Source organism: Thunnus thynnus, chromosome 1 (assembly GCF_963924715.1).
Source record: "Thunnus thynnus chromosome 1, fThuThy2.1, whole genome shotgun sequence".
In the NCBI taxonomy this organism is placed as follows: domain Eukaryota; kingdom Metazoa; phylum Chordata; class Actinopteri; order Scombriformes; family Scombridae; genus Thunnus; species Thunnus thynnus.
Window position 1 is genome coordinate 29,510,449 of NC_089517.1, and position 24,411 is coordinate 29,534,859.

Here is a 24,411-nt window from a genome sequence, read left to right on the forward strand (position 1 = left end):
AGATGAAGATAAGGAGTGAATGAGAGAAATGGGTCAGCCACTTCAGACTGGAAATGAAAGATGGGGTGAGAGAGGGAGATATAAAGAGAGCGAGGTCCTGCAGGACAGATGATATCAGGGCTGCTGGTCACTAGAGCCAGGGCCACAGCAACGACCCACAAACATGCTCTACATTTAATCAGACCGCTGTTTGATCTGCAAAGCCTTTTCCCTCAAGACCTCTCTCTACACTCTTCTACCATACACACACATACACACACACACACACACACACACACACACACACACACACACATAAATACATGTACACACACATCATGCCATACCCTCTGCTCATCAGAGCAGCTCAACTGCCAGGATCCTGACAGCAGCAACATCAGCATCAAGACTTCACCATTGCTTCACTTTCACTTTACCAAGTCTAATACTGAGTGAACTGGGGGCCAGTGAGCATGTCAATATTGGTTTGCAGGATGAAATACTGCAGTTTTTCAAAATCAGGAGGAGAGGAGAGGAGAGGAGAGGACAGGAGAGGAAAGGAGAGGAGAGGAGAGAGGATTTGTTTGAGGGAAAATGACTATAGGAATATATGTAAAGAAAGAAAAAGGTTGTTACATTTTACACATTACATTTTAGCATTTTAGGATTTAAGCATCTGGTCGATTTCTTGATGAAATTGAAAATTTTGATGAAAAAATAATGAAAGATTTGGGGGTATATCTTGATCAAACATAAAAATGTTAATAATTGCGCAAAATCAACTATAAGTGCTGACTAGAAATAGAATCTGTGTTTAGATGTTACTATATCTTTATATTTCTGGATTGCATACAATTTTATTTAAGACACCATTTCATCAAGATGCCTTCATTTATGCTACATTCTACATTAAACATGACTTTGTAAGGAAAATAAGGAAGAGTGATAAAGGTATGATTCAATAAACCTTATTGAAAAATACAATTTTATATGTAAGTCAGATAGAAGGAAAATGTTTGAACATAAAAGACAAATGATATCTGCAATTGCTATCTATTTTCTGTGACCTTGATGTCTATGTGACCTTTAGTGTAATTTACAGAGACAGAGCAGTCACTGTGTGTGCGCTGCCTTGTATTTACACTGACTTTTGCGGTTTGCCTTTTTAATGACCTTTAGCGCAATTAACAGTTGCAAAACATTAGGGCCGGTGTTGCTTCACATGAGGTCAATCAAGTCAGCGTTTTGTCAGTGCTGAGTGGTGTTTGTCTGCACTGGTGACAAATGAGTGCAGCCCATCCCACTGCTGACAGCCGCCCCAGAGCTGCGATGCTATCTTCAGCTCTTCAGCCTGCTTCTACAATTACTACTGCCTCTCTGGCCTCAGGGCCTCCAACACCAGCTTGCACTCTGGAACCCGAGACACACTACATTACACACATCGATTCATTTGTACAACAACATTCTCACAGAGATGTCTATAATCATTTACACAAATACAGTGGAATGTATTGTACATACACAGAAGACCCAAAAAATAAGTACAGTATACACAATCTTCATTACATAACATGCCATATATATCAAGCTTCCTCAATTCTAAATGTGAAATGAAGTTATCCTTTACTGACATAGATAGAATCATTATTCATCAAAATAACATAATAAATCTTAGTCATCGCTCTATAAATTGGATATAAAAACATCTTGACATTTGGATGGAAATCCATTTTCAGATTTCATTTAGCTGCACTACAATCAACCCCAACCTTATAGCCATACACCGAAACATTTGACTGGGATATGACCCCAAACCAATACCTTTCTCCACCACACACCTGGTTATTTTATCTCTCCTTGTGCCTATTGTTGGCCTAATTGAAGGTGGCTTGGCTGGTTGGCTGGCGGCTGACCCCAGTCAGAACAATGCATACCTGTGGCTCTCACCAGCTCTGTGTAATTGTCTCTTCAAGTGAGGCCCTTTTCCAGTCGGCCCCTGAGGGGTAGAGCCCTCCACACTCATCCATCACTCAGTCACTCAGCCACTACAGGAAGTGGTTAACATGGGCCACCTCTGGGATGGCGGTCCAGTGTGGGGAGGAGGGGCGCGGTGGTGGCTTGAGGTTTTGGGGAGAGACATACAGAGCATTAGCCATCACTTCATCACTGGGAGTGACATCACTCAATCAATCACTCCATCAGTCAGTCTGTTGTAGCAGTTGTTTGCTCTGCTAATCCAGCTGGTTCTTTTGAACTTTAGAGAAACACAGAAAGCAAGAAGCAGGTGGTTAAAAAAACAGGACCTGATGCAAAGGTGTGTTGAGTGAGAACAGATGTAGAGAAACTAAAAAGTTTTGTCTTTAATGTCCATTATATATGTCTCGGAAATGGAGGCTGCATGTATAAGTCTCCTGTCCTGCTCAATTCTGCATGGAAGCAAAGAAATGTTTCTTTGCTTCCATGCAGAATTGAGCATTGACCTTAGAGGCCAAACTGACAGAACAAGCCCCAACTAATTCAATAAAAAGCCTTGAATTATGCCATATTGGTGCAATATTATAAGTGTTCAGTGCTAGTGACTGGATTTCTGAGATGTAAAATCAAAAATCTCTCTTTTTCATTGAAACTGGATGTAAACTTGATGAAAGTATAGACAGCATAACCATAGTGAGTAGCTTGAGGTCAGTAATGATGGAAACCCTGTTTGTTCACTATTGAAGATTTTATCGGTTGTGGAAAGCATGAGTATCATGCTAGTCATATGTCAAGAAGTTATTTGTTATCTCTGGGATCATGTGTTTGGTTATGTGTGTGTGTCCATGTGTGTATCTGTCTGCAGCTAATCTCACATACTACTGGACCCATCAGCCTAATATTTTTTGTGCACATTTATTACTGTATGCTCAATGACCTCTCGTGGTTGCAGTGATTCACAGTTTTTGAAAAATCTATTTTATAACGCTATTGTTTGCTCTGGTTTATTGACTGCAGACTCCTCACTCCCCTTAACCAGCTGGTAGTAGTGATCAACAACTGCTTCAGTTTGGAATCTTGTTTCCGCTAGGGACAACCAAATTTCATTACATTGAGAGCAGGTTGTATTGTCAAATAAATATGGATAAGATTGCTTATAAGCCTTGCATAAAATTTAGACCTTCATCTTTTCAGCAGTCCTTGCCATTTTATGATATGCGTTTCGACAAAGCAAAAGGCATTTCCGACAATCTGCTAGGCTAAAATCAATGCTAGTCTGTTGCAGGCTACATTTTGGCCTTTGTCAAGGTTCAAAAACTGACATCCATAGAAAAGTTTGGTCTCATCTCGAACTGGAGCATCTGCAGATTAATTTCATACCCAATATGTTATGATCCACTAAAGATAGGCATAGTACAATCTGAATAAATCCCTATTTTTGTTATTTTTGCCACCATCTTGATTGTACACACCTGGCGGAGATCTGTACTCTACTCAGTGCACTCTTCTAGTTATATCTGTTATTTATCTGCTTTTGTTTTAACCTAGGTGGAAAAACAAATGTTGTTTGCTCCATGGAGCAATGGATGGTAACTTGAAGGCATTTGACAGTTCTATATGTATTTCTGTAACTGACAGTGGCACATTAAATTGTGCAAATAAAATATTAAGAATTATTTGTAATACTACTGTACACATAAGCACTATTTGACCTTGGTCTGGCATGGATATACTGTTCATTACTGTCCATTTTCCTGCCATCAAGCTAAAAGGCATCTGGCAAAAAAAGGTCCATTCCTGTCCTATTTATCTTGATCAAGAGAACAATTCTGGAGAAAGGGTACTCCAGAGCACAGTAACTCACCTCCACCACAGTGGGAGAGTAAGGAGACACATGCATGCTTGCATGGACTGACTAGGTTTAGGGTCAGGTAAGAAAAATGAGGAGAAATACAATCAATTAACATTTAACCTACTTAAACACTTATACATTCATGTATGACGGAACTATTGTACATGTTGTGTGTGTTATTCACCAGAAATTGAGTAAGTGATGGACACAAGCACACAGAGAACAGAGGGACACAGGTCGTTGGATAAAACACTGTTTTTTATTTACTGCCATTCCTATTGCTTCAGACAGACAAGCTGTGGTGCAGGGAGCACAGAGTGATTCAAACAAGTCAATGCTACTGCCGATCTACAAACAAATCTCTCTGACAACAACAAACAACAGAGGCGCGGCAAAAGAAGAAGCAAGAAGAACAGCTTTTGGCAACCATTAACATCTTGGAAAAAACTTCAGAAGTAAAAAAAGGAGTGCATTCTGCATTTTTAATAGTAAACAGCGTCTCTACTTCATCATGAACTAGATAGAGAAATAAATCAAACGAGGAGGGCTGCTACACTGCTTTGACGTCGGCCCCCTTTTCCACCCTTTTTAGCTTTTTTGAAAGTGGATTTTGTCAGAAGCGCCGGATCTTTCTCTCGCTCTCTCTCGGATGGCCCGCAGCATTACAGGGGAATGTGGTGCTCTACACACTTTAAGAGTAATTAAAAGCGATTGAACAGCTGTTTATGAGAAACGGCGGTTGTGTTCCGGGTCATTCTATCAGAGCTGCCTTTCATCAGAGCAGAGGCAGAGGGGCCCCGCTGCTAGTCTCTGTTTCTCCATATGCACATCTTCAAGAACAAACAACTGGCAGGCTGCCTACAGGCTCACACACACTATCACATTCATACACACGCACCTTCATGTAGACACGTGGGAGAGCGAACATGCACAAACACACAGGCCAACGACTGATCACACGTATATTCACATGGCTAAATGTACGCATACGAACACACACATACACACTGTCACACATCAATATGGCACAAGCACACCATCACACCGTAAACACTGAACGACATATTCTTCATGTTCTCCGTTGGGTGACATTCATAACTTTCTTATCATTATCTTTCTTTGGTCTCTTTAGGCTCATTCCACTTCTGAACACAATAAAAGGGATTACACTATACACAAGTGAAGAATGCAATATCATGAGAGCAAAGTGAGTTTTTCTAACCATTCTACACTGTACTATAACACTGTGACAAGTAGAAAGCATATATGTATGTACTGTACTGTGACTACTGAGAATGAGTCAATCCATTGATAAAAGCATGTCTGGGTTACATGAGATTAAGTAACAGAGTACACTGAAATAATAAATAGTTACACAATGTATGCTAACACTGAAATGCAGGTTCCACTTATGTTTTGTTAGACCGTTGTGACACTAGTAGCTTGGTGCTAAGCTTGCGTTGTTAGCATGTTACTGAAGCACTATTCTTGCTATTGTGGTGGTCTGGTTTTTCCTTCCAGCCAAATCCAAGATGGGGTGGCTGAGATGCCGGGGATCATCTGGGTTGGTGAAGGGTGGAGTAGGGGGGGAATGTAGATGCCCCAATCAAAAGGAAATCAATCTTGGTGTGATCAAAATGGAGCTGTCTTCGATGGTCTGTCCTCATCACCTGATGTGGGGCCATTCAGAAAAGCTGGTGGGTTTTTTTTTTCCCTTGTTTTTCTTTCATACTCCCTCTATCCATCCTTCACATCCTGTTCAAGGAAATAACAAAAAGAAAAAGCCAATGATCAAAATGCATCTTGGCATCTATTCACAGCCTTGCTACCAACAAGTGTTTGAAATACCTTAATGGAGGCCTTGAGGGGCCCAGGTTACACACCAATTATGATCAGCTAAAACCACAACAGAACTCACTTTGTAACATGTAATGAATGGGACAGTTCATATATAAACACTGAATTATTACATATTATGTAGTGTGTACGTGTAATTAATCTGTGACATGACTTGCCGAGTGGTTTGGCAGAGTTCTGTGTATGAAAATTCAGGGCCAACCAAAGCAAGGTTTGATGAAGTCCTCAAAGCTGAAAAAGTGATTTTGAAATGAAATGTAACTTTTGGAACAAAGTGAAGTCATCTACAATTGTTTATTTAATTGTGTCATGCTCCTTTTGGTCCTAAGTGGCCATTTAGTTTGCTTTGGACCAGCTACTGTGCATGTGTAGCTTGGCATACACAATATGCAACATACAGTTTACATTTCTTATTTGACTCTTCACACATTGGCCTATAAGTAATTATGTCAGTATTCACGTTTGTGTGTGAATTTATGTGACAGTAAAGGGATTATACATGTATACATGCATGTGTATGAGAGACTAATGTAAAAACATGCTATGGATGCAGTCTGTTTATAACTATGACTATTAAATCTTCAGAAAGTCACCAACAACACACCACTCGTGAATTAATGCAAGCATAAGTATGAGTACACAAAGTGTACATAAGAAAAATTCTAACATCTTTTTCCACTTTAACATCTTGCGCCCACCTCCATAGCAGTGACTCCACTCTGTTGATGATGTCAGCCAGATCAAAGGGCAGTGGCATGCTGGGGTCATCCACACCCCAGAAGGGCCGGTCGACAGGGGCCTCCTCAGGGGGTAATGTCTGGGCCAGACTCGAATGGCACCTGAGGCGACAGGACACAGGAAACAAACGCACCCATTAACTCCTCCCTCTCATCAAAACCAACTGGTAGACTCTCATCAGCATCAGGACACGTGGTTAAAGGGAAGGTCTCTGGTCACTCACAAAACTTGCCAGAGACATTGACAATACCATCCTGGTAGACTATAGAAAAGGGAAGCCTCTGGGCTTACTTCAGGCATACTCACACCAAGCCAAAGATGTAGTTAAAATGCTGTTATTGGTTAGGGCATATCACAGTTAAAAAAAATATCACCAAAAGGAGAACGCTGATGCTGGTGTAATCCTAGCCACTAATTGTCTATATGAGGAATCTTGACATTCCACTCTGGTTGACTCTTCTTTCTAGCCACACCCTGAGGAAGTCCCACTGTGGGTATAAACCAGTTGGTGTTCTTTTGGTGATATTTTTTTAACTTTGATATGCCCTAACCAATGAAGGCATTTTAACTACATCCTTGGCTCAGTGCGACAGTGCCTGAAGTAAGCCCAGAGGCTTCCCTTTGTCTGTAGTTGACCAGTTTAATTTCTAGAACACCTTGCATCACCTGGAGTTTACTACTTTATAACCATTAGCACGCTGTATTTCTCAATGTTGCTTTTGTGAACCGTCTTCATAGAATTTGGTAATTCTAGCAATGCAAATTAATATACAGTAAAGCTAAAAGTTTCTTCAAATTACTATAACTTCCACTGTGGAAATCATTACAAAAATCAGTAAGTGGTGCTGGTTGACAACAAGAGGGGTGTGTGTGTGTTAACTCATCCCTAAACACACAGTGGGTGTTGTGTGTTTGACCAGGAGGCAGTCGGCCTGTGTGTTTCCTCTTGTTTTTATGACTCCTAATAATACTGGACCCAATTAGACCCTCCAGGATGTGAGAGAGTAAGTGTGTCTGTATAATATGTGTCTGCACACGTGATGTTGTTTGTGGAAAATTGGCAAAGGCGACAGTGAGAGATTTATTTTTCTTTTCTTTTTGGGTAAACATTTTTTCCTCCACATTATTGTTAAATATACTGATATTTTATTGATATCAACATTGATATCATTGATATTTATCTGTCTTGCACTTCCTTGCTTTGCCAATACTTTTCTCGATGAACTGAATTAACTGAATGTGAGAGAGAGGGTAGAGAGTGATAAGTCAGGAAAGTGTTTCTAATGCAATAAATAGCTGCAGGAGTGTCAGGCTGATGAGGCACCATGATATAAAGTATTATGATTAATGCCCCATTCATCTTACACACATACAGACACACCGAGCAGGATGCTTTCACAAGAACATCACTCTCTGTTGTTGCAATCCTGACAGAGCAGTGAGAAATCCAGCCTTCTCATGTCACTGCATGATTTTTATATGATTAATAATCTGAGGTTAGTTGTAATTTCTACAGTGTTTGGAATCCCTACAGACCTTAGCCACATCTTTTGTCACGCCAGTGTAAATATTTACTGCGGTGACTCTGCGTTTCGCCCCGCTGCCTGTCATTGTAAATCTGCCCTCCCTTTGCCTCTTGACAGACGAGAATGACCCCCTGACCTGGAGGTGCAAGAGGGAGAGGTGGAGGGTGGCATTTGTATGTTGTGTGTGTAGTGTGTGTGTGCGTGCGTGCTTGTGAGTGGTGGCCGAAGAATTTCCTTCTAGAGGCCAGTGATACTCCCAACTCAGTCATATCCTTTTACCCCATCCACACCCTAAAAACCTCAAACAAACCCCTCACACACAAACACGACCACCACCATCTTGTGGCTACTGGCTGAAGCAGGGGATGGAGAGGACAGAGAGACGAAGAGAGGGATATGGGGGTCGGTTATGGATGAGATGAGGGGATGTTAAAGTTGTCAGGGGACAGCCAGCGGCTGCCACAATTTGTGGTTATATATATTCACCGGAGCCACTTAATGTTCGACTGGCTCTCGGCCTAAGTGCTGCATTTTGGTGCGGTTAGCCCTTTAAAGAGCTGCTGCATTATGGTGGTGAGGAGCAGCATTAACATCCACTGTTCTAATATATCTTCTGCGCTCTGGATCAGGGCCTGATAATAGCATCTGTTAACATGCACTAAGTACCATTATGTAGCACATCACTTCATAAATAATACGATTAGGCGACCTTGGGGCTTTGCGACGAGCCGTGTGTTTAAATGTTCTCATCATTTATTTAGGGTGCGAATTAAAGGAAGCGCCACTTCAGAGGAGGAGGAGGAGGAGGAGGAGGAGGAGGAGGAGGAGGACATGGCTGGCATACATATCTACAGAGTGTGCAAGAGAGAGAGAAAGTGCTAACTGACCCAGACAGCACACACTCACGCACACACAGCGTGGCTCTGCTGACATCAGCTTGAGGACACCATAGGCCAAGGGAACCCAGGCCTTTGATTTGGTCTGATTAAGTATTCATGCAGCAGGGCTATGAGAGAAAACACTCGCCTCTTTTCTGCTGCCCTGACTCATAATGAAAGGCTACATACCGTAAAAACCTGATCAGCCACCTTCAACAGAGCTGCTGAATTTATCTGACAAGGGATCTTGCAACATTAGCTTGAAAATAGAAGGCTCCTGGTTTACCACAGATATAAAAGATATCAAGACTGGAAGACTATCAAAGATAATATAGTCCAGGTAATTCAGCACACACTTTTACACAATCTACCACTGTTCACAGAGTACCGTCCCTTGACTGCTAAAATGGAACCAAACAAAAAGTCAATATCAAGCGAGGTGCCTTAAGCTCTCCAGGGCTCTTGTTAGAAATTCAGTGTAAGCCACAGTGGCGTACAAACAAGGCTCACCAAAAGACTTTCCCATGGCAAAACAGCCCACCTTAAAGTTAAGGTCAAAGACAAAGAGGTGTGTGTGGGGGGATGAGGAGGGAGGGTATATGTTTGTGAGTCCAGGCTGTTCCAATGGATTAACCCCAGACAGATATGGGCCTAACTATCCCATCTGGCGCTCGGTCAAGAGAGATTGGCAATACAATCACTCATTTCAATTTGCCCTGAAACCTTATAGCCTGGCAGGCCCCCACTCAAATGGTATGCTAATGTGAAAGGTATCTAAGATTCTATTGCCTCTATTCCACAGAGGCATTTCCCTCCGAGCAGCACAGTGCACTTGAACTGCGGCTGGGGCGGGAGCTCCACGGCCCTCGCTTCAATAAGGGCCGGAGCCCCCTTTGCGCTCAAACTAACCACTTTAGCTAAAGTGAGTGTTAATTATGGACAGGCAAAGCAGTCAATAAAAGGTTAATGTAAAAGTCAAAGGATAAATTCCTTTAAGCATTGCATCATTCCACCATCTCTGCGACCAACACGCTGCTCGCAGGTCTCCTAATCAATACGTTTTACTGTAATGCGCTCCCCATCGATTTCCTCCCCCTTGGTCCACAGTCTGGGCTTCATCACTTGGTTAAAGAAAGGGAAGGGAGAGGGAGAGAGAGGTAGGGTGAAGAGAGAGGGAGAGAAAAACGAGTAAATAAAATGATTAACCTCGGTTTCACTTTGTTGTTTCACTCTTAGTCTCTCTCTGAAAGGCTTGTTAGAAGAGTGCAGGGTGGTCCAATATCATCACTGCCATCACCACCATCCCAACCATTACAATCATCAGCATCATCAGCTCACTCAATCTCTGGCTGGTGTGTAATTGTGTAGCAGTACACTCAAGCAGGGCCATACATTAAAAGGCCCTCTGCTCTTAACAGGATGGAAATCCGCCTAATAGACAACATCAGTGCTTCCGACTCATGCAATTACACTGATAAATGCACAATTGTGTCAGGCCAAGTGAAAAAGAACCCAGAGAACGCAGATAGGAGACAACACTTATTGCATTATTGCTACAGGAGGTCATTTGTAACCTCATGGGACAAGACAGCTCGGGCGGCTTGACATCATCTTAGGACATGGGTGGAGTCACGGTACGCTGATGCAAAGCTTTTTGGAAGGGATTTAAAGAGGCTCAGACATCTTTTCTAAACTTGATGTGGTTCGCTTGCTTTATGGGGGAGCCACGCAAATGACCTTTTTGTTGGTGCAATGTTGAAAATGTATCGTCTCTATGAAATATCAGCATAGTACCTTAGACAACAGCCCAGACCAGTATCAAATCCACTGAACACACCTTACGAATTTACCTTATAAACCAATTCATTGTTTATTGTTTATTATCTATTTATATGGATATACAGAAAAACTTTAAGACTAAAACTTTTGCTTGATAGATTATGTATTTGTGGCTTCAACTGCTTGAATATTTTGTCCATTGTTGTATGGTAATAAAAAAGATAGAGACAGGAGCCAAATGATTCATTAGACAGCTCTTGTTTACAATTTGAACACGGTAAATTAGGAATCATCTGCAAAGTATGTGCCATGCCCTACGCATTACACTGTTACACGGGACCAAAATAAAGCTTGTTTGAAAGAGCAATGACGCAGAACATCAATCAATCATCTGTGTCAATTTTGAGATGTATTATATGCCTGTACTGATCATGGAAGCGAAATACCTCAGATCACCTGCTTCCTCATGCTCTGCTTGCACTTCATCTGACTCTCAATCCTGTGCAGGTGTGAATTTTTATGGTCTTGGCAACCCCAGTGCCCTGATAGCTGAGAATGCAATCAAACAAGTCATGAAAAAACAGGCATGTGTCTCATAAATCAGCCTACCCCTGAAGGTAAGGCATGCAATCCCATCCAAAGGAGAGAAAGAAAGAAGTATATTATCCATGTACATTCTGTATCTATACAATGTTGTGTAAGAAACGAGCAATTGAGCACATCTGTCTTTGTATATCATACAGTTATATAACAGGTGAGAGACAGGTAGCATTTATCTACATACTTAGCTTTCTACTGCGTTGTGCAAGATATTACTGATGTCATGAAGAGGGCAGTATGATACGGACACATTCAGAACAAGACCCAGCCTGTGAGGTGTGAAGCTTGGGATCTCAGCCTACACCACCCAGGACTCCAAAGGTCCTGTGAACTCTCAGGGCTGTCCTCATTAAAGCCCAACCAGCGCCTCAGATCCCCACCCACCATCCCCGACTCCCATTATCCCAACCACTGCCACATTCAGCATTAAATGTAAAGTGGTGCAGAATGTGCAGCCAGCCAGCCAGCCAGCCAGAAAGCGTGGGCAGGGCCGTGTCTTAACCGTTTCCTCAGGATCAATCAAATGCTATTGTGTCTGCAGACAGCTGCTGACTGTACACTTTGTGAGTGTGTGAGGTGGGCAATTGTGGAGAGAGAAACAGAAAGAGAAGGGGGGGGGGTGGGGGGCGTCATCAAATACATGACATATGTTCCTTTCATTTTGATTCCCTCTAAGGAGTCTAGGCTAATAAAACTAACATCTGATGCACTCTTTTTCCCTTTAATTAATGGTTGTGGAAACCATGCAAAAATGCATTAGCAAGGAGGGGTGGGAGACGAGGTGGGTGCTGCTTGGTGAGTTCAACACTCCCCCCCACGTGCCACCACAGCTCTGCTGCTGCTGCTGCTGCTGGGAACAATGATTTTGTCAAGGAGCACGGGTACCTTTGGGGTGGGGCAACCCCTTCCTCAGACTCTGTGAGGTCTCCCTCTTGCCAGCTGCAGTCTGGGCTGCTCATTAAACCACATGAAACAAATAAGGCTCGTTACTGGCATCTCCAGCCAGTCGGGAATGCAGGGACCCAAGTTTGCATTGGGTCCATGTACTGTATGTAGAGTTACTTGGAGTTTATGGCAGCCACAGAGAAGGATCGTCGTACCTGCACAGCCGCTGCTTACCTCACACCCTCTGAGTGTTTGATGTGGCTTGGCTGGCTGCCCCTTCTAGAGGCACGGTGAAACAGATGTAACTGAAAAACACACACAAAGCTAGGTAGCCTCTAAACGCCATCATAATTGGAGGCAATAAAACACTATTGCAGTCTGGAAGTGCAAAGGAGGCAAGCCCCTGTACTACAGCTACCGCTCTCAAAAACCAGGTGGACGTCCATTAGGTGCTTAACAGCGTAACAAATTACCGAACACCCCGGCCTGCTCCTTCTCCTCCTCAGGCTCTGGGATGGAATGTGGCCTAATGTCAACACAGGCGCAAAATTTACGAGCAGACAACTATTGTTCAAATGCAATCAGGTTCTAATAAAAAAAGAGGCAGGAAAAGGACAAACAGATAGGGCCCTCCTGGCCGTTTACTCTTCCGACAAGGGGTGGAGAGACAGATCACCCCCTTAGGCTTTGGATCTGTGTAAGCGTGTGTGTAAGTTTGAAAAAAAGAAAAAGAGTTGGTGAGTGAATGTGTGTATTTGAGAGAAAAAGAGTTTATGTGTGGTGTGCTCCAGGCCGAATAGGGAGGAATGAGGGTGACTGCGGCTTTTGGCCTACTAGCCACCTGTGCCAGGCTACAGGCTAGCTCAACAGAAGCAGCTGGCTTGAAGGAAAAGTAAAAAAAAAACACACAACAAACAACAAAACAAATGTTTACTCTAGGGCCTGCCAGTAACACCCCAAGGACAACACTATGCAGTGACGGACGCCTGGCTCAACACAACAACCCTCTGCATCATCATCCCAAACAAGCCACATGTGGCAAAATACCAGTGTGAAACATTTTGATATATACATACAAAACTAATTAGAGTTGGTTTTAAAGAGACACTGGCGTTTTTCCTGATGACGCTGTTTACTGAAAAAATTGAGCCATACGAGGACTTGATGACGAGGGTAAATAGGTTACGAGCCTGCAAGTGACTGCACTTCTTCACAGCTCAGCGTTGGAGGGCTGTAAATCTGCTGTTAGGGAATCAGGAAGAGGGTTACTGTGGCGCTGGGAGCACTAACTCTTAGTTTTCCAGGGCAAAGGCACGCTGTTGCTGTGAAAACTTGTTGTTCTGGGAGAGTTCCTGTAAAACGATCATTTTTAACTCTCATCCCTCCCTTCCACAGCATGCCCCCTCCCTCTTGGCCAAGCGTCATTGCCTTGTGGGCATCATTTGAATGGTGCAATAATGCTGGTGATGGATGAGACTTGCCTCGACAGCTATACAGCCGAGCCATTGGACGGCACCTGACCCCAGTCACACGATAAGGTCGATCCAACATGGGCACAATTCCCACCTGTCTTCAGGTGACAATGGCAGGGTCAAGCTGGCCCAGCTAATTATAGTCTATTGTAACTTCAATTGCCTAGTTACAAGTCATCCTTCTTGCTCCAGGGGACATGGTGTTAAGTTCTGAAGCCTTTGTGTAAAGCTAAACTGTGAGATAGAAGCTTTAAACTGTTGCACAACAGATATTAGGTTTCAGAAATATGTATGTTAAACAGTTTTACAAGAGAAAAAATGAGACGTTGAATTTGCTGTTCCCTTAAGCAAAGCACGGAAACAAACGAGCAGGGAAAAAGCACTGTTATGCCATCCTATGAATAAACGTGAGATTTTGTTCAACTTGTGAACAAAACTCACCTCATTGTTGGCATTGTTTGTCACGATGAGATCACATGATAGGCTCAGCAAAGCAGCGATTGTAAACACGCCCTACAGCAATATCATAAATCTTAAACCTCATAAATTGGACAGGTCTAGGCGTAGGCTATAACACGGCCATCAACACAGACAAGACGTTCTTGTAAAAACAAAGAGCAAACAGGACATTTAATCACATACAGTATTAATTAAAGACTTATTTGTCATTTAAATCATGTAAATGAATGATGTAGATAGAAATAAAAAGACGTAATTTAGAAATATGTGTTTCAAAAATCACCCATGTGTATACTGGTTAAAAGCATGCACCACTAAATTTTAAACTTTCACACTTGTAAAAGTGCCACCATCAGGCAACATTCTGCACCTTCAGACAGCAAACATGAAATAGTCAAATCCAATGGGCAAATTGGTTTCTTTTTTTAGTTAACCTTTGAACGGATAAACAAAGGAGTGTCAGAGAGTGTAAGATGTTCACATTCCCACATGGGCATTTGTAATAAGTCAACAACTAAAACTATCATTACTCATTCTATTTACAGTACAGGATGAACTCATTCTGAAAATGTCAGGCTGGGTATATAGTAACTTATGGGCCGTACTTTCCCAGATACATTTGTTTTGTTGCTTTTTTCCCCAGTAAACAAACAAAAGAAAACATCCCAAACTCAGCAAAGTTTCTTATGCAAACCTAAGAGAGGCAGACTGCAAAGTATTTGTAACATAGTATGTGTGTGCATTCATGCATACATATGTGTATGCTGTGCATCCATGCCAGAAAAGTGCTTTCCGCCAGGTGTTTGAACTTCTGCATCACCTGGTGCTCCTGCTGCGTGAACACGAGTTTTGTTTCACCCTATTAAGTAAATAGTGTAATTAAAGGGCCTCGGCATTTAAAACGCTGTGAACAGCCAGCAATTTGTTTGGAAGAGCAGCCAGGCTAGGCCCTGAGGCGCAGCACCAAACAGGATGCAAAGAGTGCACACAGTGAGCCAGAGAACGCAGTATAATGGTGCGTGTGGGTGTGTGTGTCAGTACATATGTACCTGCTTGTGAAGATGAGTTGACGCGTGTGTAAATCACTCATTCAAAGTTGTTCTGGGTGTTGAAAGAAGGCTGTTTGTGGTCTAACAGGTACTTAATAATCTTCTGTTTGTAGTGACAATATCAAGATTTGAAGCAATAACCGTAATACCAGCATAACTGAACACTGTGTTTCATAGAACCCATTGTCTAGGCAGGGGCATTGTTCATGTTGATACTGATGTGAGAAAAGTATAGGGCGGTGTTAAATGTTTTGCAAAGTTAAAAAAAAAAAAAAAGTTGAAGTAAAAGGTGGCGCAGGCTTAACTTGTTTGCCACAAAGGACAAGAATAAGACAAAAGCCACATGCAAAGCTCAGCACAATAAAAGCAGAGGGATTACAGCTGAAGTGGTAACGGAGATCAACTCTGTTCGTTAGCTTCCTCTCTTAATGATTTTTCCATTCTACAAACATCCTTGCTCTGCACTACCTATCCCAGCGAGAATACTCCTTTCTAAGTTCTGTTCTCTGCCGTCCCTGCTGATCCGAGGTCAGCTGTGAGGAGTAAGAGAGGGATAACCTCTTTCTGAGCCCCGTAGAAGCCCAGATGGCTGTGCAGAAGCTCCGATCCAAAAACTAGCTTAAAACTCAGTCGCTGTGGCCACATCTCCAAGTCCACAGTTTAACCCCCTCTGATGTCAGCCAAGGTCACAGATGCTCACTTGAGAGGCAAAAAGAGCCGGGAGTGAAGTGCTGCTAGAGTCGAAGGAATTAGATCCGGGCTGAGTGGCCCTCATCTGGCTAAGCCTGGTAAGTAGCAAGACTAACAGGCTGAGGCACGGTGGTTTGGGTTCACAGACACACACATACACACACACACCCGTGCTTGTTAGCTTGCACGCAAACGGACACACACATAAATAAGGAGGTAAACACACACTTACATAGTCACACACACACACACACGGAAGGACTCAGAGGGCTACAGATGGTGTGCCCTGGGCATGGTGACTGGGGCTCTGAATGAGCTAGTTTTAGAGCCAGTGTGGAAGCTGCCACAATGCACAGGGCTCAGGGGTTGGGGGCGGAAGACAAAGAGCAGCGGAAGGAGTGCATGAGGGGAAGAGAGGAGCAGGAGGAGTATAAGTGCTTCCCCTTGATGGGGGCTCCTAACATTTTTAGAACAAAATCAACATGTCGCTGTCCATCCGTCCCCTTGCCCTATTGCCCACGTCCTTAGCCCCGTGTCTCCCCACACCATCACACCAGGGCAAGAACACACACCTCAAAAATACACAAACACAAGCATGCACACACCCTGGAAGCCAGTGGCCACTTCAGCTGTAATTCCGCCTGACTTCCGCTGTCTGACTGGCAGGAGACTGGGAGGGTGAGGACAACAAGCTGTGAATAGGGAAAGAGACAGAAAATCATTGAGAACCTTGCCTTTATGAATCTTTGATGAGAGATAGTGGGGGCAGACGGGAGCTTTGCCTCTGGTTAAATCAGAGCATAGCATGTGTGGTGTGTGTATGACTGCCAACAGAGGTTGAGATAAACAGGGCCTGGACCAGGCCCAGACAACTGCAAACCCCGCAGTCGGGAACATTTGTCCCAGCAATTAGTTCCTGTCCTCCCCGTTCATGTCGCAGGTAAGTGGTATTGGTAGCTAGCAAAACAGCTAAAGCTAAGGTTGCCTGTGAGCTGGGCAAGGGGTGGAAGGTTGGGATATACCAGGAGTGCTTGGTTTTTGAGTCAAAGGTGTCTTCCTTGTTAATTTATGCGGCTGGCAGCACCTCAGTTTACCATAGATTTGCCAATCCATACATTTCTTCACAAGTGGGAGAATAACATAAGCATCTCATGAAAAAGGGTATATACATATATACAGTAAGGTTGCATGCATTTCATAGTATATGCCAATATGCTGTAGCTCTATATGTTTATTATCTCACTTCTTTTCTATCATTTTAAGAACCGTCCCTCTGTCATATTTATAATTCTGTTGTTTTTGATAGATGCACTTGGGCAATGCTGTGGATACTCATGTGAAAAATGCTGCTCAATGGAATTAAAGCTATGATGAACATGCAACAAGAAGTAGTTTATTTCATTGCAAGTATAAAAATGACAATTAGCAATTCTGCAGCTGCACATTTACTTTCTCAACTATTATTTCTAACACTATTATAAACTTATAACATTAATATTCACATGACATTATCAACATTAGAGCATTCCACACATTCATGTGTTTTTCTTGTAAATCTCTTCACTGCTGTGATTCCATTTGTACCCAAATATTTCTTCATATACGATTGCAATCTTATGGAAAACACTGGTGACTGCCAATTAAGTTTTTATAAAGTTATGGTGGAAATAAGGACCACTGGATTTTTTAAAACTCCTGAGCATTCAAAAATATTGATATCTTTGAAGATGTCTGTTCTATTCAGTCAAATTTCGTAGGTAGTCTTCAGCTTGGAAAACAATTTGTTAATTATGGCTGGCATTGCTGGTAATAGCCTCTATTTCTCATCTGAGGGAGGACCAGTTTAACTTACAGTAACAAGTCTGGCTCTCTGCCATGATAAATGACTTGCAACTATGTGCAAGAAGAAAAGCAAACAATATGACAAGCTGGTATTACACTGTCCTACACTAAAGTTTCCTAATTAACAATGATAAATTATGTTGCAGTGTCTTGTAAGGACATACTAGCTCGCAATTAAAGCGTGGGAAGTTGTATAACGTCCACACCCTTGTGGTGTTTCTTCTTTCACTGTTCATTGTATTACCTTCACACCTGTTCTGACTTCGGACACATGAAAGGCTGATGATGACTCAGAGGAGGTTGCTTTAATTAAAAATACAAGACATGTTACAACAACCCTCCTTTACATCTCTGAAACTGCTTTTTAATAGATGTCAAGCAGGTGCCAATTTTCTTCTCAAGATGACTCGGGTTATGTTACGAAACAAGCAGAGCAGCATAGTAGCTTTATCTCATCTGCCACCTGTGACAGCTCAGAATTCAGAGTCCTCCAGGAAGCTTGGCTCATGTTAATGTGTCACCGATGAGGCCTTTTGAAGACTTGATTCATCCATCTGTCAGTGAGCACAGAGGTACTGCCGACTGACTTCCAATCACATAAGAGCTTGGCAACGAGGTGAACTGTCGTAAGCTGATCAAGAGTTGCCTCGGCTTCTGTCTATATCTGTCAGGTTCAAACTTTACACTTCACTACACATGTTAATCACATATAGCAAAGTACAGGCAAAATTTCAAGCTGCTGTTTGGACTCATCTACTTTAGGCTTGAATTAACACAGAATTTCTACTTTCTGGGATCCTGAGATGAAGGCGGAGGATTGATTGACACCTAAAGTGCCTTTTCTCACAGCTTGTAGACCTGCCAAAGCTGTGAACTCTTGGCTTCCTATAGCCTCAGGAGAAGACAACGGAAAACTATGCCAGGTTTGGGTTGGGCCCTTTATAGGGTGAGAGCGAGTCTAATAGTGCCCCCTGATGGTTCATACATGCTTTGTGCCAGTGAGGAAAGGTACAGGTAGGGTGTGTTGTTTGGCTAGAAAAAGTAATGCCAAGGAAACGTCACCTGACATCAAATGGAGCCTGCGTCCAGCCTTTGTTTGCAGGCAAAGGGAGGTGAAAAGAGCAGTACTTAGCAGAGCAGCTAACCTGTGGTCTTATCTGCTGGACAAATCAATAGTAGTGTCTAAGAGCAGAGCAGAGTGTGCTGGGGGGGAGCTGGAGGGGCTACCCCTGGCCCGCTGCCCCCCGGGCCCCTCCTGGGGGGTACCTGCCTGTCTCTTCACCCTCCATCTCTTCTGCCTCAGTGCTCCCATCCCATCCTGCATCTACTCTCTCTCTCTCATACACACACACACACACACTCGTGTGCATAATGGGCCACATATTCTCTGATACAGGCGTGCTGTGACATCTTGTAGCACCATCTATACTATGAAGTGCAACAGGGGATCCACATAATGTTACGCTGCGGGTGAAGACTAAAAAAAGGAATATAAGAGCATACACGAGCAAATTCACATGTGCATGTACACACACACTGAGACACATATTACACACGTGCACACACTGTTTGTCCCCTGATACCTTAAAGTACGTGGACCACAATATGGACAAGCTACAAATGGCTCCCAGTTTGAAGTGGTCTTTCAAACAAGAGGGCAGAGGAAGCCGTACCTAATGCACAACAGAACACCTCCATCCCCCCACCTGACCCAAAAGCCCTGGAGAACAGTCCGGCCCTGTGCAACAGTAAAAGCAGGGCTCCTCCAAACTGCAGGAATTCAGTTCTCTAAAGAGCACAGGCCCTTCCCCTCATCTGTCCTCCACTCAGCTGCTGCTTACTTACTTTCAATCACAGTTAACATCACAGGACAAGAAGTGGAGGGATGGGAGGAGGAGGCGAAACAAAAGCCTGCTGCACAATGCACTTGTCTGGCAGCTGCTTGCTCTGACATTTGAGGCCATGGGGACCTTGTTGAAAGAGCAGATGCTCACTGATGTACAGGCACAGGAACACGGCAACTACACAAGTGGCTGAAGCAGAAAAAAAAATCCGCACAAACATATGACATAAAAGAACAAGGGAAAAGAGCTGAAGATGGCAGGCTCACGCAGAGATGTGTTTGGGTGTGGAAACATGACCACAAATACACAGTAGAGTGGACATGGCACGCTGACACGCACGTGCACGGAAGATGGCATGCAAACATTGACATGGATGTAAAATAAGCAGAATTACCTCACACACATGCAATTAAATGAATATCTGCATATCAATGAGCAGAGATACGCAAACTGCATATACATTTGAATAAAGAGGTGTATATATACACATGCATGATGAATACACACTCAGGCGCACACAAGACTATATAAACTATACTTCTGATAAAAGAAAGACACACAAACACACACACTCACACTATCCCAATGGTAAGGCTACAGTAGAGTATAAGCAACCCCAGTCTCCACACACATTAAAATATAACCACACAAACCAATCTGTTTATACATCTTATATACTGACCTATATACTGAGTGCACCTTGTAAGCACTACCATGAGACATCTCGTTATTATGCCCACAATCTAATTCGGCTTGCTACCCCTTGAGTGACAACATGTTCCTGGAATACTGGCAACAATCACTGATTTGAATTAACAGGAAAGAACAGAATTCAATGGTTAGGGCTGGAAGAAAGCCAAGGAAAGACGAGTGTAGAGGGAGATAGAAAAAGAAGAGACGCAGCGAACAAGAAGTGATGGAAAGATGAGATGGGAGGAAAACAGATGGAAACAAAAGAGAGAAACACAAGACAGAGAATGCTAAGTGAGAGAGGTACAGAGCAGGCAGCATCATGGTGCATCTCCGGCAGAGAGAAATTAGTTTCCGCAGAGGACCGCAGGCAACATTATGGAAATGGGTGGCTGGCAGCTTCTTTGGCTGACTGTAAACAGGATCTTGGTAAGGCATATAGCCTCTGGTGAGGCCCATGGAGCCTGGCATCATCGCAGTGCTGTGTCGAGCTGCAGCACTCCCACGGTCCCTCCTTCTATCTGTCTGGTTCCTTTGCTCCAACCTGCCCAAACTCCACTCGTGAGTAATTTATGAAGCGGGGCGGGGGTGGTTGCGGAAGCGGTACGCGCATATCCTGACACCAAATACATGACATGTTCCACATGTCTTCCCACGAAACTACAAAGAGCCCTTTTGTCTCTACAAAGAAAAAGAAACATTAAAAAGTAGTTGAGGCATTCAAGGTGCTTGCATCACTTTGTGAACTACTGTAAACCAGGTAGAAAATGGCAACCCCGAGTTATGAGACTGAGACGGAACGGCACTAGCTCTCTGTGCTAACACTTAGCTTAAGCCCTAATTAAGCTGTTCATTCAAGGAATATGACATTATCTGGCAGCATTGTCTTGGTTATCTGGCAGGATTGTCTTCTGGTGCCACGTACAGAAGTGATACACTGCCAAGCCAAGGAACTAGAAGAAAAGCAGGCCAAAAGATTAGCCAGGAGAAAAGGGTCCACGACCACGATCAGTGCACTCAGAAATATTTTTCCAATATTAGTATGGCACCAGATTTCTGCAAATAATAAGTGTTCAAGCAGGACACCCAACAATATCCTCTTTGCAGATGTTCCCATAACAACTTCTCTATTGCTTACCTCATTCTCTATAAATCTATACTTTTGTCAAATTCAAACTCCAAGTGTCACATTTTGTTGTACGTGTTGTCATATTCATGCGTGTCTACTTGCCGGCTTGACTCCCCCCTCACAGTAGCTGGCGCAGGCCTCTCTCTCTTCCCTCTTACTAACAGCTGTAGCTGGCACAATTAGGCCTGCATTATCTTTTCCATGCTGCAAAACAAAGTGCAGTGGCGTAATGCGAGGTCTTACACAAAAGTAAACAACTTCATCTTGTGTCTGAAATATGTGTCACTGCGATTGTGCAAAGCTGCCCATCGACACAGCCGTGTCGGGTTGAAGGAGCGTCTCCTAATTAATGAGAGAGAGAGTGAGAGAGAGAGAGAGTCAAAGAGAGAGAAACTCTCTCTTCCACAGTTCTCCTTCAAACAAACACTTCCTACGGGACCCCATTGTTTGGACTGAGGCATCATGGGTAGCCTTATTTACAGATTTTAATTGCTCTGGTGATCTGTGGGTAAAACACCCTGTCGTAATCACCCCACAATAGAATTGTTACTCTTTCTGACAATTGTAATAAAATGCTCTACAGTGTCCGGGGGAAAACAAGGAGGGAGGAAACAGAGAAGGGCAGAGAAAAAGAGACACAGATGGTAGACAATGTAAAGAAAAGAAAACAGGAAAAAATAGAGAAAAAATAAATAAGGAGAAAATATTTTGGATGCAAATTTTCTCAGTGAGAGGAACTAATCCGAGCAGGCGGGAAGCAGGGATGAGGATGGGACTGTTGTCCAAGGAAATGATTGCTCTCCCACCTCAAAGTGACAACCATGAGAAGCTCACCGTTCCAGGACCTCCGAAGCGGAACCGCAGAGGAGACATGCGCTGCAACCATCACACAACACACACACACACACACACACACCTAAACACACAGACAGATTGGGAATGGGGAGGTAGGTCACCTACAGGAAGAGATTAGTGTCACCAGGCAGAGGTATGAACATGGGACTGTCAACTGCAGCTGTCCCTGATCTCAGAGGCTCTGGCACAACTAGCTTTCATATACTTTTATACTGATTTAAGAGAGGTGCTAAAACACAGTTTATGCTGCAGCTGAGTCCAGAGGATTCCCGACATTAGAAATTAAACATACTGTGCGAGGATAAAATCAGTTCCTTTCAAATATGCACCTACCGTATACATACAATAAGTGACAAGAAAAACAGAAGTGTCTGTACAATGAAATACAACAGCAGTGCACACTACTTTACTTAAAATATTCCATTTTTGTAGAGACAACTACTTTAGCAGTTTGTGTGCTAGCTCAGTGAAATGGTACATTTTGTGGCTTAAATTTTTGGTAATGCTGTATTAGACTTCACTGAAAGGCTTTTTTCCACTTCATTTAAACATATTGAGAAACAAAAATATAATATATAATAATATAATATTACAAACAATTACTTAAATTTAAATCCAATCCAAAAACGTCATAAAAAAATTGACAAGTTTAGAATAACATTCACAAAAATTAAATTAAAACTTAATTTTAGAGCAAATTAATTTAATAATGCAGTTAAATGTCCCTAAAACAGGTAAACAGTTGCACTTGGCAGCTAAACTCTTCAAGTGCAGCATTGGACAGATACCAACACTCCACTGCAGTCTATTCTGTTCGTTTCTGCAGAGAAGAAAAGTAGAGGCTCCTCTACTAAGTGAAAAAGCCTGTTTTACTTAAGTGTGTCAAACTCTATCCCATTATTATGCCTGCTGATAAAGGTAATACAAACACCCTGTGCATCAAAGGTCCATGAAAAATTAAACAGCCAATCAGCTGGCAATTATTCTCTTTAATCTCCTGGAGGCAGCCAATGGGGATGTGCCTCTGGTGGTGACGGCCTGGAAGGGATTCATGCCTTCGGTTCTACACATTCCACAATCCAAACACTTACTTTGCATTATGCTCAGCTCAGGCTAAAATAAAGTACAGGGAAACTTTCCAAACAGTTTTACTTTTTCTTATTTGTGAAAATCCAGCATCTTGAGAGTATTGATATATTAAAGCCAGATAAGTCAATTGGTCTTTGTCTCTCCTAGACTACAGATCGTTTAAAGACATTTCCACTGGACATGAAGACACTCTGTTCATGTTCCAAAGGAGCTGATCAATGGCTCATTTAAAGCGGCAGGATGTGGTGCTGTGGTGTTTAGAGGAGTTAATGTTTATTGCATTACCATCAGAATGTAACACTGTTAAATAAGTGCTGTTGATTTCCAGCTGTCAGCACCCTCTGTTAAAATTTATCACAAAATATTGAATACTTTGTTATAGATTACAATAGATGCAGACCAGCAAAAAAAAATGCTTATTGCAGCTGCAACATGAAAATAGGAAATTGATGATCTTAACAACCTTGTGCTCTCAGAAATGATGCTATAACAAGAAGGTCACCGGGGTTATATTTGCAAAACCAAATGCAGTGATCTCTGCTGTCTGCTGCTGTTCACCTGCTCCATGATATGTATAAAAACATAATACACATACACTGGAGGTTTTACTTGGTGAGGCATAGCTGTGGCCACCACCAGTTTGATTCCTGTCACTCCTGTCCACACTATCCTCACAGACACCGGCTCCCTCCTCGCTCCAATCGATGGGAGTGTGGAGCTGCTCAATGCCAATGATTCCGCCCTGATCTTAATTAGAGAAACACATCAAATACAAACGACATCTCAAATCAATCGACAAGTACAGGATGAGGGGACTGGGGTCATACAGAGGGACAACTTATAGTCTTTTTTTCCATGACATGAATTAAAAAACCCCCCAAATCAAATTCCTAAATTTCGACTAAACAGCTATGAGGGCCTCATATGAAACGTAACCAGCTCCATGTCAAGACTCTCTGAGGATTACAAATTAGTAAGAAACTTGCACAACATAATCACCCTAAGTTTCTAAATGTGCTGATGAAACATAGATAGTCCATCACCTCTGCAACTCCTCCATCCTATGTTCTTTCCTTTACTCTTCATCTCCATTTTCCACTCCATCTCTTCCCTACTCTGTGACGGTGGATGGATGGATGGATGGATGGCGGCGTAAAGGCAGAAACAGGCTGACAGGCTCCTTAGCCGCATGGCTGAGTGTATAACTAGCAACATTAGTGAACA

The 24,411-nt window shown here is 42.8% G+C and overlaps 1 protein-coding gene across 3 annotated transcripts in view; it reads right to left on the reverse strand.

Annotated features, from left to right (window-relative positions):
* Positions 1 to 4,045: 4,045 nt before the first annotated feature.
* Positions 4,046 to 24,411, reverse strand: part of fto (FTO alpha-ketoglutarate dependent dioxygenase) — a 121,045-nt gene continuing 100,679 nt past the window's right edge. For 2 of the 3 annotated variants that reach the window (XM_067594817.1, XM_067594826.1), the window contains 2 exons: positions 6,361 to 6,501; positions 4,046 to 5,560 (listed from right to left, as the gene is read on the reverse strand). In XM_067594817.1, the coding sequence (XP_067450918.1) occupies positions 5,554 to 5,560; positions 6,361 to 6,501 (148 nt within the window). In that variant the 3' untranslated portion in view covers positions 4,046 to 5,553. Of the gene's footprint in view, positions 5,561 to 6,360; positions 6,502 to 16,343; positions 16,431 to 24,411 lie in introns of those variants that run through there. The other variant, XM_067594834.1, reaches the window with a different exon arrangement.